This window comes from Protopterus annectens, chromosome 13.part0 (assembly GCF_019279795.1).
Source record: "Protopterus annectens isolate FY-2018-M chromosome 13.part0, PAN1.0, whole genome shotgun sequence".
Taxonomy (NCBI): Eukaryota; Metazoa; Chordata; order Ceratodontiformes; family Protopteridae; genus Protopterus; species Protopterus annectens.
In genome coordinates this window covers 524,040,324-524,056,014 of record NC_056747.1, presented here as the reverse complement: position 1 = coordinate 524,056,014, position 15,691 = coordinate 524,040,324, and the positions used below count along the sequence as shown (strand labels likewise).

Sequence of the window (15,691 nt, the reverse complement as noted above, 5' to 3'; positions counted from 1 at the left end):
ATGCTGAGTATGGTAAAGGCTGTCTTGTAATTGGTGGATGAAGTTTTTTTTGTAAAGGTGATAATGCTGCATTTTTTAATATTTAGTTTGAGTCTTTCCTGTGTACACCATTGGTTTCTAAGGACTAGCTCTTGCTAAATCAGTTTTGTATCAGTGGGGGGAATGGATGATAACATGCAGCTTGCAGTCACAAGTGAATGTGGTTTGCCATAGGTCGGGGTTTATGACATGGAGGTCACAAAAGTATATACCAAAAAGAAGGGGTCCAATTACTGAACTCCAAGGTACTCCCCTGTTTATGTTCATGCTTTCTGAAGGTGGCATTTGCCATCTTAACTGTGTGAGCTCAATCCTTCAGTCATTTTGCAGCACATTTCACTTCTATTTGCTTGTTTACAGTACCTGAGTAGCATGCAGTGTGAATGGCTTTGATCAGAAACAAGCTGACTGGCTACTGTAGAAGTTTACAAAGTTTTGACATTATCTGCTGTTGACAAAACCAGACTTTGCTGCATCCAGCTGTATGGGATTCTTAAAGATGCTATAAGATTGCTCTGTATGACACATTCCATAGCCTTGCATATTGGTCTAGTTAGGCTGAAAGGCATGTAATTCCCAGGGTCTGTGGTAGAACCAGTTTTGTGTTGATGCATGACTACAGCTGTTTTCCAGTTTTCAGGAATATACCCTGTGGTTAAATTTAAGTTAAACATGTATAGGAGGGGTTCAGCAAGGGCATGTTTGGTGCTGTTAATTAGGCATTCAGGTAAATTATCTGGAGTCATGCAAGTGGTGTTTTTAATTTTAGAGTGGATCAAAATTATATTTCACAGGAGCATGTGTATTTAATTGAAAGGTATGTATGTTCCTCACATTTGGCAGCACTAACAGAGCTCTAGTGAGTCTCCACACAGCTTAGGTGCTCCTAGAGAGGGGAGGAGAGGCCACTGGGTCTACCAGATTGGCCTACTCCCCACCTTTCATCTCTCAGCTCTGTGAGATAATGTATGGGCTGATTAGGCCATCCAGCCAGGGCTGTTGTCTAGACTGGGCATGCTTGGATTTCACCTCCAAGAGAGGAAGAAGCAGGTCAGTTGGGCAAAGTAGGAAAGGCAAGCCATTAGGCATGACCCAATGAATAGAAAAAAAAAGTTCAAAACTTGCCACCAGTATACAAGTTATTAAAAAAAAATAAGGAAAGACAGCATATTCTCCCATACTGCAGTTAACAAAATTCTTTAATAACATTATCATGCCCACTCCACAAATAGCTCCAAACAAAACATTTTCTACCCCCTCTCCCTCTTTAAAGCAATTTGTATAAAAGGCATTCAGGAAGTATTGGATAAAATAAACTACCATTACAACCATGATTTTCGCATGTTATACCTCAGATCACTAAGAGTAGGTAGTACAACTCTATAAACTATTTATTGAAGCTTATATTCATTCTCTCCACAGTATCAACTCCATTTCACCCCAACATAAAATACGCAGTAATATTGCCTGTTCCCAAGGTAGCTACTTTGACCACAGTCACTGCTTACTAGCCAGCTGGCATCTCCTGTCTTATACCTAAAGTTTTGAAAAACTATACTCTACAGACAAATATTCAGTAGTGTGCAACCATAATGATATATAGTGACAGCTGTACAATCATGTGCAAATAGTGTTGGTATTGTTTTATATAATGAAGTGGTATAGGAATGTAATTCATATAAAGTCACAATTGTAGAAGTTACTAAACTGTTTTGTGCTAGTGTCCTTGAACAGACTGCAGTGACAGTGATATGTTCAAAAGTATGATGTATTCATAGTGAAACAGTATGGATCCTCTCCCTATTGTAGTACAGTAACAGCATCTTATATTGTAACTAAACCTATAGCAGTATGAAAATGGACTGTTCATAGATACTGTTTTCCTGGAGCTTAAATGTGCATTTCAAGTTGTGAAGATCCAGCTACTACTGCAACTTTGCTCAAGTAGTAGTTAAATGGTTCAAAACTGACCTCAGCACCAGAACTCCTGTAGTATACCTTATTGGTGCTGTATAAGAGACCAGGGTATACAACAAAAGGAGTCCCACGGGCTCACTGATGTCACCTCTACTATTCACATGATTTATGAGTTGTATAAGTTATGGTCTCCCAAAATGTCAGCTGCACAAAGTGCTCAGATGATACTGTGTTTACAAACCTACCTTGCAAACTGTTATGCAAAAGCTACTTGCCCACCTTTATGCGTTTTATTTTTATTTGTTAACCAGTGTAAAAGTCTGAGCCAGTCAGACCATTTTTAGGTTCAGCACAGGAATGCAAAAATAGAAGACATTGAGTGCACATCATTAAAGCAGTTGGGTGCAAAGAATGATTAAATAAGTGAATAAAGAATCCAAAACCAAATTACAACATAAGAAATCAAGACAATCTACAATTACAAAGACCCTCAGTATAATATAGTACAACAGAAAGCGCTTTCTACAAAACTGTCCCTGTATAGTACTCTTAATGGACAAAACACCAAAGCTAGTAAACTAACCCTTTTTTAAAGTTCCTGAAAACATAACTCACTGGCAAATACAAATGCAGTTGTTATGGTGAATCCTTCTTCTGACAGTTACTCTCTATTCAGCACTGTGTAACCATAATGATATATAGTGACAGGTATGCAACCATATGTAAATTAATAGTGCTAGTATCCTTTTATATAATGCAGTGATGTGAATATTCAAATAAAAGCACAGTTGTTGGAGTCACTATACTGTTTTGTGCTACTGTCCTTGTACAGAATGTAGTGACACTGATGTGGGAGTAGAATGTTAAAGCAAGCACAACTGTAGTTATAATGTAACATGATCATAAATGTTGCTTTGAAAAGTAACTCGGAAGGTAATCTGTAAATATTCTTTTGAATAGTTGTGACTGCCTCATGTTTTGAAATGCTGTTACTTCCTCTTGGTCTGGGTCATGGCTGAAAGCGGTCTTTGAACTAGTTCACTTACAGTTACCAAGTCCAGTGAACATGTGGGACAAACAGACAAATGCAGGTCTTGTACAACAGAACTGAAAACAGTCGCATATCTTATTGCTGGGTGTGATGCACTAATGGCAGAGGGCTTGCATACTAAAAGGCATAATAATGTGGCATAACTGTTGTTGTGAGTTTCGGCTTTTCCCAGTTAGGGGTGGCCACAACGAAACTCCGGTCCGCTAATGATTGGCAGCAGATTTTTACGTGCCGAGTTGCCAGCTCTGACGCACAACCTTCAACGAAGGTACGCCTATTCACGCATGTCTCCACACAGAAGATGCTCTAGCTGAGAATCGAACAGGACGTCTTACTGTGAGGTGACAACGCTACCGCAGCACCACCACTGCAGTCCAATAATGTGGCATGACTGTTGCATAGGGGATTGTGCAAACATAATAATATTGAAGTAGCTGAGAAGCATCCGAAACATGAGCCACAAAGCATTATAGAGAATGATGTTTTTTATCACATGGGGTCACTCATTATTAGCAGTTAAAAAAAAAATAGATGCAAGAAAAACAGTTGTAGTAGTCCACGAAAAGAAGACAAAAGTAGCATTGTTTATTGAAATTGCTACACCCTCTAATTTACAGTGTCTTATTTACAAAGACACAAGGTCATAACATACTAGGATTTTCAGGCTGAAACAAAGGCAATGTGAAAGAAGGATACCCAGATACTTCCAATTTTAGTAAGAGCAGTGGGTCTCATAAAAAAGACTTTACAGTCATATTTAGAAATACTACTAGTAAATATAACTCCATATGAATTACAGAAGGAGTCAGTTTTGGGCATATTGCGCGTGCCATGAAAAGCACTTTAGGCTAACATCAAAAATTGAAACTGAGCTAATTACTCTGATGAGCATGTTAGAGGGGTTATTCAGGAAGAAGCATGGTACAGTTTGGTATGACAAGGCCCAATGCAGATTAAGCATGCTTTATTGTTGTCATATTGCAGTCATCTAGGAAATCTGCTATATAATAAAACTTTGCTGTTGCTATAATGGCGGTTACCACTCTGCTGAAATAAATGAACACACTGTGAGCAGTCGTGTGACCCACTGAAAATAAATGTAACATCATATGAATTACAGGAGGAGTCAGTTCTGGGCATATTGTAGGTGCTGCAAAGAGCACTTTAAGCTAGCGTCAAAGATTGAAACTGTACTAATTTCATGAACTTTAATAATACTTTGACTTAAGAATGGAGTCCCTTCCCATCATGGTACTAGAAACCCAGAATACTTGGCAAAATAAAACCTTAAGAAAGGCCTGATTCATAAATGTTTCCATAAAGTGTACACTTAGTGTAACTTTTCTGAGTGAATAGACAGCACAAGCATTGTGGAAGTGATGTTCTTGAATACAGAAAGTGTGCACAAAGTGTGCATGTGTACACTTTGTGGTAACCTTTATGAATCTGGCCTAAAGTTAAATAAAGTACAATAAGGCATAGTTACATAAAGCCCCATCTGCTTTCTCTGCTGTGTGGGGAAATGCCAAGGACTCCACTAGCTATATATTCCTAATCTTGGGTCAGGTCATCTCAGAGAAAAGGAATATCCATTAGGAAGTATATACATATTCTCTCTACTGTATTTGCTTTAGGAATATTGTGATGTTTAAAGTTAATTAAAGTTCAGGATGGGATGACTTATATGTCAATGGGTTTTGTGGTGGTCTCTGTCTTAGAAAGTGAGGTATAAGTTCTCTGCCAGATGAACTGAAGTGGAATGAGCTTAATAAAGTCAAAGACGTCTGTTGTGGTCTCTACTGTAGAACATGAAGGATAAGTGAAGGATAAGTGGAGTGGGTTTATAGCAGTCTTAAAAAAAAAGGGCTAGCATGAGAGTGGCAACGATGAAGCCAAAAGCAAAACTGATGATCACATGACTTGGGACCATGGCTATTGCTAGGAATTTTGATACCAAAACAAAATAGAGATAAGGTAAGAATACTGATTTCTAAAAATTAACTGTAGAGTTAGGAAACTATGCCAAATCAAACTGAGCTTCTTTTTATATTTGGTTTATGAATATGATAATATTTTAACGTTAATAAAAATCATCCCATCCTGAACTGAAAGTCAAGAGAAGGTTCTTTTACTTCTTTGTTAAAGATCTACTCTGTTAGTGGTTATTTCACTGAAGTGCACTTTATATTAATTTACTTTTCTACAGACTTAATTCCAGCACCTTTGAAAATGGAATAGCTGAAAAATTGGTTGGCAAAATCACATTGAACACTAATAGCTGAGAAACATGTTATTTTTGGTTGTTAGAGTAATTCCAAACAAATCTTGCACTAATACAGAGTTGGTATGAAGGTGCTCAGTTTACTCTGATGAGCAGGTTAGAGAGGTTATTCATAAAGAAACATGGCACAGTTTGATATAACAAGGCCCAATGCAGATTAGGCATGCTTTATTGCTGTCATATTGCAGTCGTTCGGGAAATCTGGTGTATAATAAAAGTTTGCTGCTGCTGTAATGACGGTTACCACTCTGCTGAAATGAATAATCCCACTGTGAGCAGTCATGTGACCCACTGAAAAGCATCAGGCAGGTGGTATACTCAATACTGTACATGTTCATATGCACATCAGAATGCCCCATAGTTACAGCGTGCGTTCTGTGGACAGTCCATATATGAGCACTGCAAGAATGTGTCAATTAATTTTGTCATGTAAATGGAGTAGAGAGTAGGAGATAATACAAGCAGAAATAAAGAACAGCAAACAGAGGAACACACAGAAGGACAGCAGGAAGGGAAGATAGTTGTGAGGGGGAGAAGGGCATAATTGTTGTGGCACAAAAGGGTGGAAGGGAATGGTATAAAAGGTAAAGCATATGTAGGATGAGAGGGTAAGAAGGTAGCAGGGGCAGATAAACATAGGTAAAGCGTATGTAGCATGAGAGGGTAAGGAGAAGGTAGCAGGGGCAGATAAACATATAATGGTGACAAAGACTGACAGGGGAGATAGTGACACATAAAGCAGGGTCAGCAGTTGAAAGAAGCAGATCGGCTGAGTGTGGATAACTTGTGATGGTGAGGATTGGACTACATATATGGGTGGTGAGTGATACAAAAAGATGGTGAACACTGTGATAGGGAGGTATGCAGAGGGTTTGCCAAGTCAATTTTGAGAGGAACTTACCAAGATGTTATTCATCTCTTTGTCTAACAGTATGGGTGAATGCTGCCTCTGGTGGTCCAGTGGACAGAAAGACGGTCAGCCCTGTGACTCTGCCAGCTGCGTAAGATGCTCCCAAGTGTCAGCGTGGGCATTCTGCCACTGGCTCATCTTGCTCCTGACAACTCACAGCACTTCCTGCCAGATGACCCAGGAGAGCCCCTCTGCATCACTCTCAGATGAGGAGCCTTCACCAGAAAGGTGGCCACAGAAGCCACCAGTGAACACTTTAAGCCACCTTCTATAGGGTGACTTTGTCACTTTGCAGCAGGGCAGGCCCAGGGACTACTGATGGTTAGCAGTAGGCTCAGTGGACACAACTTCACCACTGCCTGCAAGTTGTCTCATCTTGAAGAAAATGAATATAAATAAGGAAAAGAAAACAAGAAAGAAAAAATAGCAAAGGAGAGGTGCAAGTACAACAGGTTAGTAATGTATGTTACACTTTGCACATATCCTACCACCTGGATGGCCTGCCTCGCTTCCTCTGACAAATTATCCTGTTGTCACATATTTCATGTGTTACTGGAAAACATATCACAAACAGTAATTAGTACAGCAGAGTTCTAAAAACAGAAAGTAATTACAGTTACAGGGCCTAATGTATAATGCCAAACAAGAGCATAAGTTTACAGAAATAAGGTGGCTCCCTCACCCTAACCTCTATTTCCCATTGGCAAAGATGGTTTGGGTGGCATTTCCACAGGTCATTGTATTGTGCCAGCTCTCCTTGACAGAGCAGATAATGCAGTGGCATCATTCATTGCCATGGCAAGCTGGTGTCTGGCATCAGCATTGTAAAGAGGGCCCTAGTACTCTCACATCAGACATTCCTTACTGCACCATGTGGAAGCCCTGCTACAGTCAGTCATGTCCACTCATTAGGTCTAATTTAGGAGAAAAATGATGGTCTAATATGCATGACTGCACATGGGCACCATGTGACATGTTTTGATGGGCAGTAGGGTAGAAAGATGCTCATTAACATTATTATGATACAGATAGTCAGCAGAGTGATGTGCAGTGACAGTGGTACAGCCAGGCTTTGCAGTGGCTATGCACTTGCAGACATCATACGTGACCTCCCGGCTTGAGAATGGACAAATACAAGCATTGTAGCACAGACTGTAGCTGGCAACATATAGTCTTGTAGGTGCGATTTAGAAACAGTAGCTGCAGAACACCTCATTAACATTACACTACAAAGCCCATAAAAAACTGCAGTAGCTTTATTTCAGAGACCTTATTACTGTGAGCAACACAGAAACTCCAGATGTAATGGATATTGGATTGTATTTCCATGTAGGCAAACTGACAGAACTAGCTTCTTATGGACATCAGAACTGCAATGACCACACAGTGGTGCATATAAGCAACAGGAACAGTAAGAGATTAGAGGAAGGTGTGGGGTAACATTGCTCAGGGTGTGACAGGGAATGTCATGTTGGGTGGGAGGGGCACAACCTGACATTGCAAACATGAAAGAGGAGGACAGAACAGGCTGCAGTCCTGTTTTGGGTAGAGTACAGTGTGATAAGACATAGGAGGATAGGGTAGGAGAGTTTCAGACCTGCTGGGGGAATACTCAGACACACAGGGGACAGGGCAGGACTGGATGCAGAATGGCAGGGAGGGGGTAGTGCTGAACCTGACAGTTCACAGGGTACAGAGTAGGACAAGTTGCAGCCCTTTAGGTTGGAGGCATAAGCTGTCAGTCCAGGTCCTGTCACTGTCCAGCTGTGTAAGTGTTGCAAAAGTATACCATATGTACACAGACTGCATGACATATTACAGGGGATAGGTCCAATGGACAGTAAGCTTGGTTAATATGCCCACTGCTGCCATGCTGTGGCAAAGTGGTGGAATGGTTATGCTATAACAGCACCCAAGGCTGTGGCTACACAAGAGAAGGGGGAAGTACTTAGTCAGTCTTTGGCATGCACATCCATGTAGGTACTTACTGGTCAACATCTGCAACCCATAGGTTACCAGATAGGAGTTGGAGGTACTACTACAGGTCTTGTTCACACGTGCCATGAGTATCCTTTAAAAAGAGTGAAGCAGACAAGGCCTTCCATGAACTAAGTGTGGCAGGGACTATTGCAAGACGTAAATACAGTGAGTGGCCATAATAGGACAGTGGTACAGTTTTTATTGCAGGATCACTCCCATGTTCTTGCACACAAAGACCAAAGGCATAGGAAATTACCAGAGATAAATTTACCACAAGGAGTGGACAACCAACAATGAGATATCTCATCCAGGTGGAAGAATTCTGCCTGTCTGTGGAAGGAGTTCTTGTACCTGGTGAGTGGCTTGCATCTAGGAGCTGGACTGGTGACAACTATTCATGTGTTTGCAGGGGATGTTCTAGATGAGTAACAGCATATCACATTTCAGCAGAAAAGTGACTTACAACCATGCATGGTTTACTCAGGCAAATACATGTTCATATCTGTTATACAGGAACATGGTGGGACTACAACACCCTATACACAGTACATAGATGCTCATAGGCTGTGTATATGATAGGCATGTGGCACTCTTTGTGTCTCATGGTTGTAGCCGTCACTGATATGATCCAGCAAAGCCACAGATATGTTTTTTTCCCATCTTCATGGCCGCAGATGTGTTATTTTTATTCATTCAGTGATTCCACTGGGAGAAGATCGAGCATGGCAGGTGGGAACATGCCTGATGTCAGCAGGTCAGTGGTGGTTGCCAATGGCTGCACCATGCACATAGCACAGTCTGATGATGTAGTGCACTGCCATAAACATTGAAGTGAAAGGCACACTCACATTACCTAAGGTGAGGTGATAGCAGGGTTTCAAGATGAACTTCCAGAATCCCATATGTTTAACGAAATACATCCAGTCCACATCAGCCCCACCCTTTGACACGTGTCACTGCCACTGATGGCACCAGAGACCCACACTACCTCTGAGGTGCCGACACCTAGCCTAGAGGAGAAGCAAGTAAGTGGTCATCACAGCTGTGACTCCAGGATATTCTCAGACTTGGATTTTACCCTTGGCATCAACCAGTGAATGTATAGGTCAGTGTTCCAGACACAGACACCCAGTGCCCTTACTTTGTCAGAGATGATATGTGTGCTGCATGGCCTGTGTGGGGAGCTTCATTTACAGCAGGGACTGAGAAACCTCCTACAATGTATGCAGAGTGACATGGCATTTAGTATCCTGCTACTGGTATAGCTATGAGGATGTGGACAATTGGCTGCAGCATCCTTGCTACAGAATGTATGTACAGTGGATGATCATCACATGCCAGCCTTAGTGAGATGGCACACATTGCTCCAAGCACAACTTTATCGTCCATGGCTGCCTGTGCTTCTGGGCATGGGCACTCTCACAGTCATGGCCAGTGCTTTCCCAACCCCACCATGGGCATACCACATTCAGCAAGCCAGTCAGGGTCAAGCACTGCAGTTCAGTACCATCACATTTCCCATCTAGCCCTAATGTAAGCAACATCTACCTATGTCTGTTCCCAAGGTCGTCTATGCCATCTTTCTCCTGGAACACCACATGGGACCACAGAGTGGTTCCTGTACATGGTGCTGATGTGGCAAGTTATCCCTTGGACAGGATGCCTCCATTTCTGACACTTTGGTGTCTCATGGCACACCCAGCCAGCATTCCACCCATGAAGTTCCATCCCATTGTTGGAGAATGTTCTCTGCCCCCAACAAACATCCTTGTAGTGTGTGGCTACTGCATCCACTTTCTTGATTCTTCCACCTATGCTAGCACTACTCTCTCTTGCCAGTGTGCCTCATCCACCTGTGCAAATGATGATTAATGCTCCATACTTGTAAGCAACTGGTTTAGGATAAACAAAGCAGTTGCCTATGAAACTTCAAACTTGTCCTTTGTTGGGTGCTGAAATGTCCTCATAGTATGTCTGGTTATTGCTGCACAAGCCTTTGTGCCTACTGGGATAGGCATTCCATGTGTACTCCTTGAGTCCATGCAAGGAAAGTATGTTTACTTAATACTGTATGTCCACACATTAGCATTTAATAGTGTCCTGGTCAAGGAGTTGATGGTATGTCAGAATGCTGGCAGATCTTCTGCAGTGCAGTGGATGGCCGCTAATAAATGCTGTCTAGCACTGCAGGTGTTTCTCCTAATATCAGTATGCTTATGCTCTGTAAACGGCTGGCATTGAGAATAGGTGTCATGCTAATTTTATATGTTTGAGTAGCACAGCCATGTTTAATTTTACCATTTACTTATGCAGTGGCTGCCTTTAGCATGTTGAAACTCATTTGCTTGTTACTGTATGGTCATTTGCACATGATGCATACTGTAGTAGTCTTCAGAAAGTGTGATTGTGCTGCACATATCTCAGAATTGCCCTCTCCCTGCATGTCACCGCTTACCATGCTTTTTGTATGTCGGAGTGTGCTGTTTTTCCTGAATATCCTCTAGGATGAATAAGTCCCTTCCTTCTAGCCTGTTAATAGTTTAAGGATTTACCTGTTTTTTTCTGTTATAAACGTAATTGCAATTGACGTTTTCTATCTGTGTTTTAAGTAATGATGTCAGCTTTACATATCACTGAGTCAGCTGAATCAGACATTCTAAGATGCAGTGACTGAGTTTATAATTAGTTTGCTACCCTTTTATGTTCTTACCTTGTTACACTTTTAAAAATCTGTCTTTGTATTGATGTCTTCCCCAATCCAGGTGAATACTCCTATGCTGCTTAGGGGCGCCACTGTGGAACAGTACAAGAAAGCATTTGCCAGACAGCGTGCTAGAGACCTCATGGAGCATGCAGAAGTGATGCTTGCAAAAGATAAAGAGATTAGTGCTCTGAAGGAAGAGTGCAGGGAACTACAGGCCAAGATTGGAAGTGAAAAGGTGAGTGAAAAAGAGCAGGCATCTCCCTCTTGCTTGTTATGTACTTTTCTTATCACTAGATATTTTCATATTCTCACAAAGTCTGAGCAGAATATTTATTTATTTATTTAACGTTTGTTAACTGGAAAAGTCCAAATTAGATATACAGAACAGACTAAGTGACAGGGAAAGGATCTATGGATACTAATATGAGCTTTTCTGTTTAGCTTACAAAGAAGAATATCTGCTGCCTAGGGCTTCACCTATTGTTAAACATAATGAAGTGCTTTTAAATCTAATCAGTGTAGTAGTTGCACTTCTTTATGAAACAAGACTTGAAGAAACTGCACATTGAACACACACAGTAGTTGTATTGTATACCATGCTTGAAATATGTAAAGGTCTTTCAGAACCATAAGGTGTCCAGTTGTACTAACTTTGCTTACCTTATGAGTACTTTGCTGGAGAGGTTGCTTCCATTTTTAGAGTTGCGTTATCAAACTTAATAAATACAGGAAATCTTTTAGTTTGTGAAAGGATTTTCCTGGGTTGTTAAGGATACCGAATCCCTGTATACAAGTATTAGGCATAGTCTGGGGTTGCAGACATACAGATTATATTTTGGTATTGTTACACTTTTGTTTAAAGCACAACTGTTTTGTTTGTGGAAAATAACTTCTATCTGTAGATGAGGGATACTGTAATTGAATCTGTATGCTCCCATGGATCTTGCTAACATCTACTTGGGCTTCTTTGATGTTACATTCTGCGGGACAGCTTTCTTCACAGCGAATGTAGTTTTTCATGGAAGATTTACTGATGACCTGATCTTTATCTGTAAGACAGACCAGTTATTGTTCCAGAATATTTTCAGGCAGCTGCAAAATAATAGCCGTGGCTTGGAAGTTATGTCTGTCATAGATAAGTGCACAAGTGAATTATTTAAATGTTACTGTGGTGTGATAAAGTGGGCAAGTCCACACCCCCCAACTGCCTCCACAATTCTTAATGAATTGTTGTATATAAGAGTTCCCAAGCCTTCTACAGTTCTGTCTGTATTAGAGGCTTTACACAATGCCTTTGCTACAGTTTCATTAAACCCAGTAACACAACCACCAGCACCTAAAAAATCGGATAACCTGATATATTTTATAAGCTTCCAGTCTCTCATAAATTCCTTTACAAAAATCCTTCAGACCAGCATGGATTTCTGTAGAATCTGACAAGCGCAGCCATCTGCTTCCATCTTCTAATGCTTTTCCTAATGATAGACAATAAAGCTCTAAATAGATACAGAAAGAACGTGTATAGTTCTGCAGCACTTTCTTTCTATAACATAAACTATTAAACCCTTTTGATGAGATATCTTGTACCTGTTCTGGGTGACCTGAACAAATTATTGTCTAACGTGCCTGAGACAGACCATAAAGTTTCTGTGTTTTCTTTCCTTAATTCTACCTTCCGAGTAGCTAGATATTGTATTAAATGCAGTTATGATGCTGCAGATGCATCTTATTGAGCTGCTGTACTGTGTCTCTTTTAAGAAGGCACTGTCGGTTGAGGTTGCCGTCTTTACCAAAAGATGTCACGACTAAGTTACTGGATAACCCCCCCCCTTTGGATGGGGGAATCTTGTTTGGCCCTTCTGCTATAATCTTTAAAAACCTGCAGGATAAAGGGAAAATTATCCTGGATTATAAGCATATTTTACTTTTTCCTGCCCTACAATTCCACAGAAATTATCCTTCCTAGGCTGGCCCTTTTTATTTTTTTTTTCAAAAGGAAAAGAAACCACAACAAAAAGGTAAAACGTTCTTCAAAAAGAATTTCATGAGAAACCAAAGCCAGATTTTAGAGGAACTAATTGTACATTATCAGACAGATCAAACAGTTTGTGAATATTTGCTTCAGTCCCCCTCCCACCTTTGCTGTCAATTCTCTCACTCTCTGTCAAGGAAGCTGTCTCGTTCCCTTCCTGAATGGAGACTTGTAATGTGTGACCAATAGATCTTCAACATCATAGACAACGGCTACAAATTTACTTGGCTTCTTCCTCTCTAACCCATTTAGGTATTCCAAAAGTGCCTCCAAACCAAGAACACCTGGTTTGACCGATTCTGAAAGAATTGTCCCACCAGGGAACTATAGAACTAGTCCCCATCCAACAGCAGAAGGAGGATTGATTCAAAACTCTTGTTAGTCCCAAGAAAGGAGGGCACTTGGACTCATTCTGGAATTATCACTCCTCAACACCTTCTTAATGGTGGTAAAATTCAAGATGTTCTCTACAAACTCTTTTTCTTGTGATCCTTCTAAAAGCCTTCTTGGTCGCCCTGGACCTAAAAAAAATGCTTATCTTTACATCTCCATACATCCACATCACATAAAATACTTGAGATTGTGTATCTTACAGTTTCATTTTTCAATTCACTGCTTTGCTTTTGATCTTTCTACAGCTTAAATAGTATTCACCAAACTGCCTAGCCCTGGTCATAGCTTTCTGTAGGCTCCAAGGTATACGGATCTGTCTCATCTAGATGACTTTTTTTTTTCAGGCTTCTTTAGGAGACCATATTCTCCTTGATCTTAGGTTCACCATGGAACTTCTTTGCCTAGGCTTCACAATAAACTTGAAAAAGTCTATCCTTTTTCCTCTCAGGATCTGGTAGTTTTAGGCTGCCATGTGAGCACTTTCCATGATGGCATTTCTTCCACAGGCCAAGATGCACTGTATTTCTTGCTTCCAGTCTCCTTCCCCTAGAAATGACCTCAGCAAGAGAGATATCTGTAGCCCTGCAGTATATGGCTTCAACCATGCAAATGATACCTTTTGCCAGATACCTCATGAGAAAGATTCAATGTTATTTCAAGTCTATTTGGTTACAGCACTGCCATAGCCCTGATCTTCCCATATTCTCTCTCTTACTCTTCATCATGTAGGACTTTATTTGGTGGATTAGCCAGATATCACCCAGTCCAGCAGTACTTTTTCTGGTTCCCTTCCCTTGCCAGGAAGTTTCCACACACGCTTCAGATCTGGCATAGGGAGCATGTTCTATGAACATAAAAATCCAGGGTGTTTGATCAGGACAGGATGAAAAAGGAAAAAACATGTAAACATCAAATAAATTAAATTCCTTATCCTAGCCTTTCAAGTCTTTACATCACCTTTGGTCTCCAAAAACCTTGCAAATCCTCAGACAAAACCACTGTAATGTGGTTCATCACCAAGCAGGGAGAGAGAAAATCAAATCTCTGCAGACTTCCTATGACTGCCTGGGAGAAAGCCATTCAACATATAACCTCTTTCTTCAGGTTATATACATTCCCTTAGAGGTGAATACAGTGGCAGACTATCTGAGCAGATCCAAGGCAGACACTCATTAATGGGTGTTATGCATAGAAGTTTTGCTGTAGATAATTCATCATTGGGGAACTACCCAAATAGATCTTTTTTCCTGTACTCTGACCAGGCAGCTTGCACTGTTTTGCTGCAGAGTTCCATGTCCAGACACTTGGAAAATTGACATTGTGTCAATTTCATGAAAAGGGAAGTTCCTGTATGCTTTTCCTTCCTTTTCTCTAATCATGAAGGTACTGCTCAAAATCAAACAGAACAAATATGTTGGTGACCCCCCTTTTGGTTAAGACAACAGTGGTTGTCCCTTCTCTTCCACCAGGCCAAAGGCAATCACCACAAGTTACCACAGGGGATGTACTTGCTTATATAACAGAAAGATTCTCTCATTCGTCCAAACTTGCAAAACCCTAAACCTGACAGTTTGTATGATACCTTTTCCATTCAGGCAACTATTCTCTGACTACATACTACAGCTATTATGGGAGGATAGAAAACCTGCTATAAGAAAATCTTATGTTTCCACATGGAAGAAACTTTCTATTTGGTGCCAAAGAAAAAAAAAAGCAGGATGCTTATCACACAGGTATTCTGTTATTCTCTGATATTTGTGTGAGCTGCTCATTTCAGGACTGGTGTATTCTTGCATTATAGCACTTTTGTGAGCTAACTCCACCTGCTTACCTTTGGATCCACCTCTTTCTGCATGTTCTAAGGTCAAATAGCTTTTGAAAGGCGTCCTGCACATCAGGCAAACAAGAAAATCTATTCTTCCTCCTTGCCAACTGAATTATGATGACTCCTCATTTTGGGCCTGCCACTTCTTCCTCTCTAAAATTTTGTACCTGGAAGGACAATCTTGCTGTGGTACCTTTACCTCTTTGAGGACAATCTGAATTACAAGCCTGTATAGCTTCTGCTTCTTTTCTCATTTTCACAAGGATAGGTTTCCCTTACGACTAACCCTAACCTTCTTTTATTTGTAAGGTTGTCAGTGAAATAGCTTTAAACCAGTCTGTAAACCTTCCTAGCTCGTTCCTCAAGTCTTAAAATAAGGAACAAAGAATTTTGCATTTATTAGACTTTCATAGCTCAGATTTCATCTGTATAAAGCCGAAATCTGATCAACTATTTATTTCCGGATAAAAAGCTGGGTGACCCTGTCTCCAAACAAACCATCTCCAAATGAATGTCCTTGGCTATTTCCTTTTATTATTCCTTCCCATGCAAATTGCTT

General features: G+C 40.7%; 1 protein-coding gene across 1 annotated transcript in view; it reads left to right on the top strand.

The window, feature by feature from the left end:
* Positions 1-15,691, top strand: part of LOC122787927 (peripheral-type benzodiazepine receptor-associated protein 1-like) — a 1,795,954-nt gene that overhangs the window by 91,960 nt on the left and 1,688,303 nt on the right. The window contains exon 3 of the mRNA XM_044054852.1: positions 10,941-11,117. Coding sequence (XP_043910787.1) covers positions 10,941-11,117 — 177 coding nt within the window. The remainder of the gene's footprint in view (positions 1-10,940; positions 11,118-15,691) is intronic.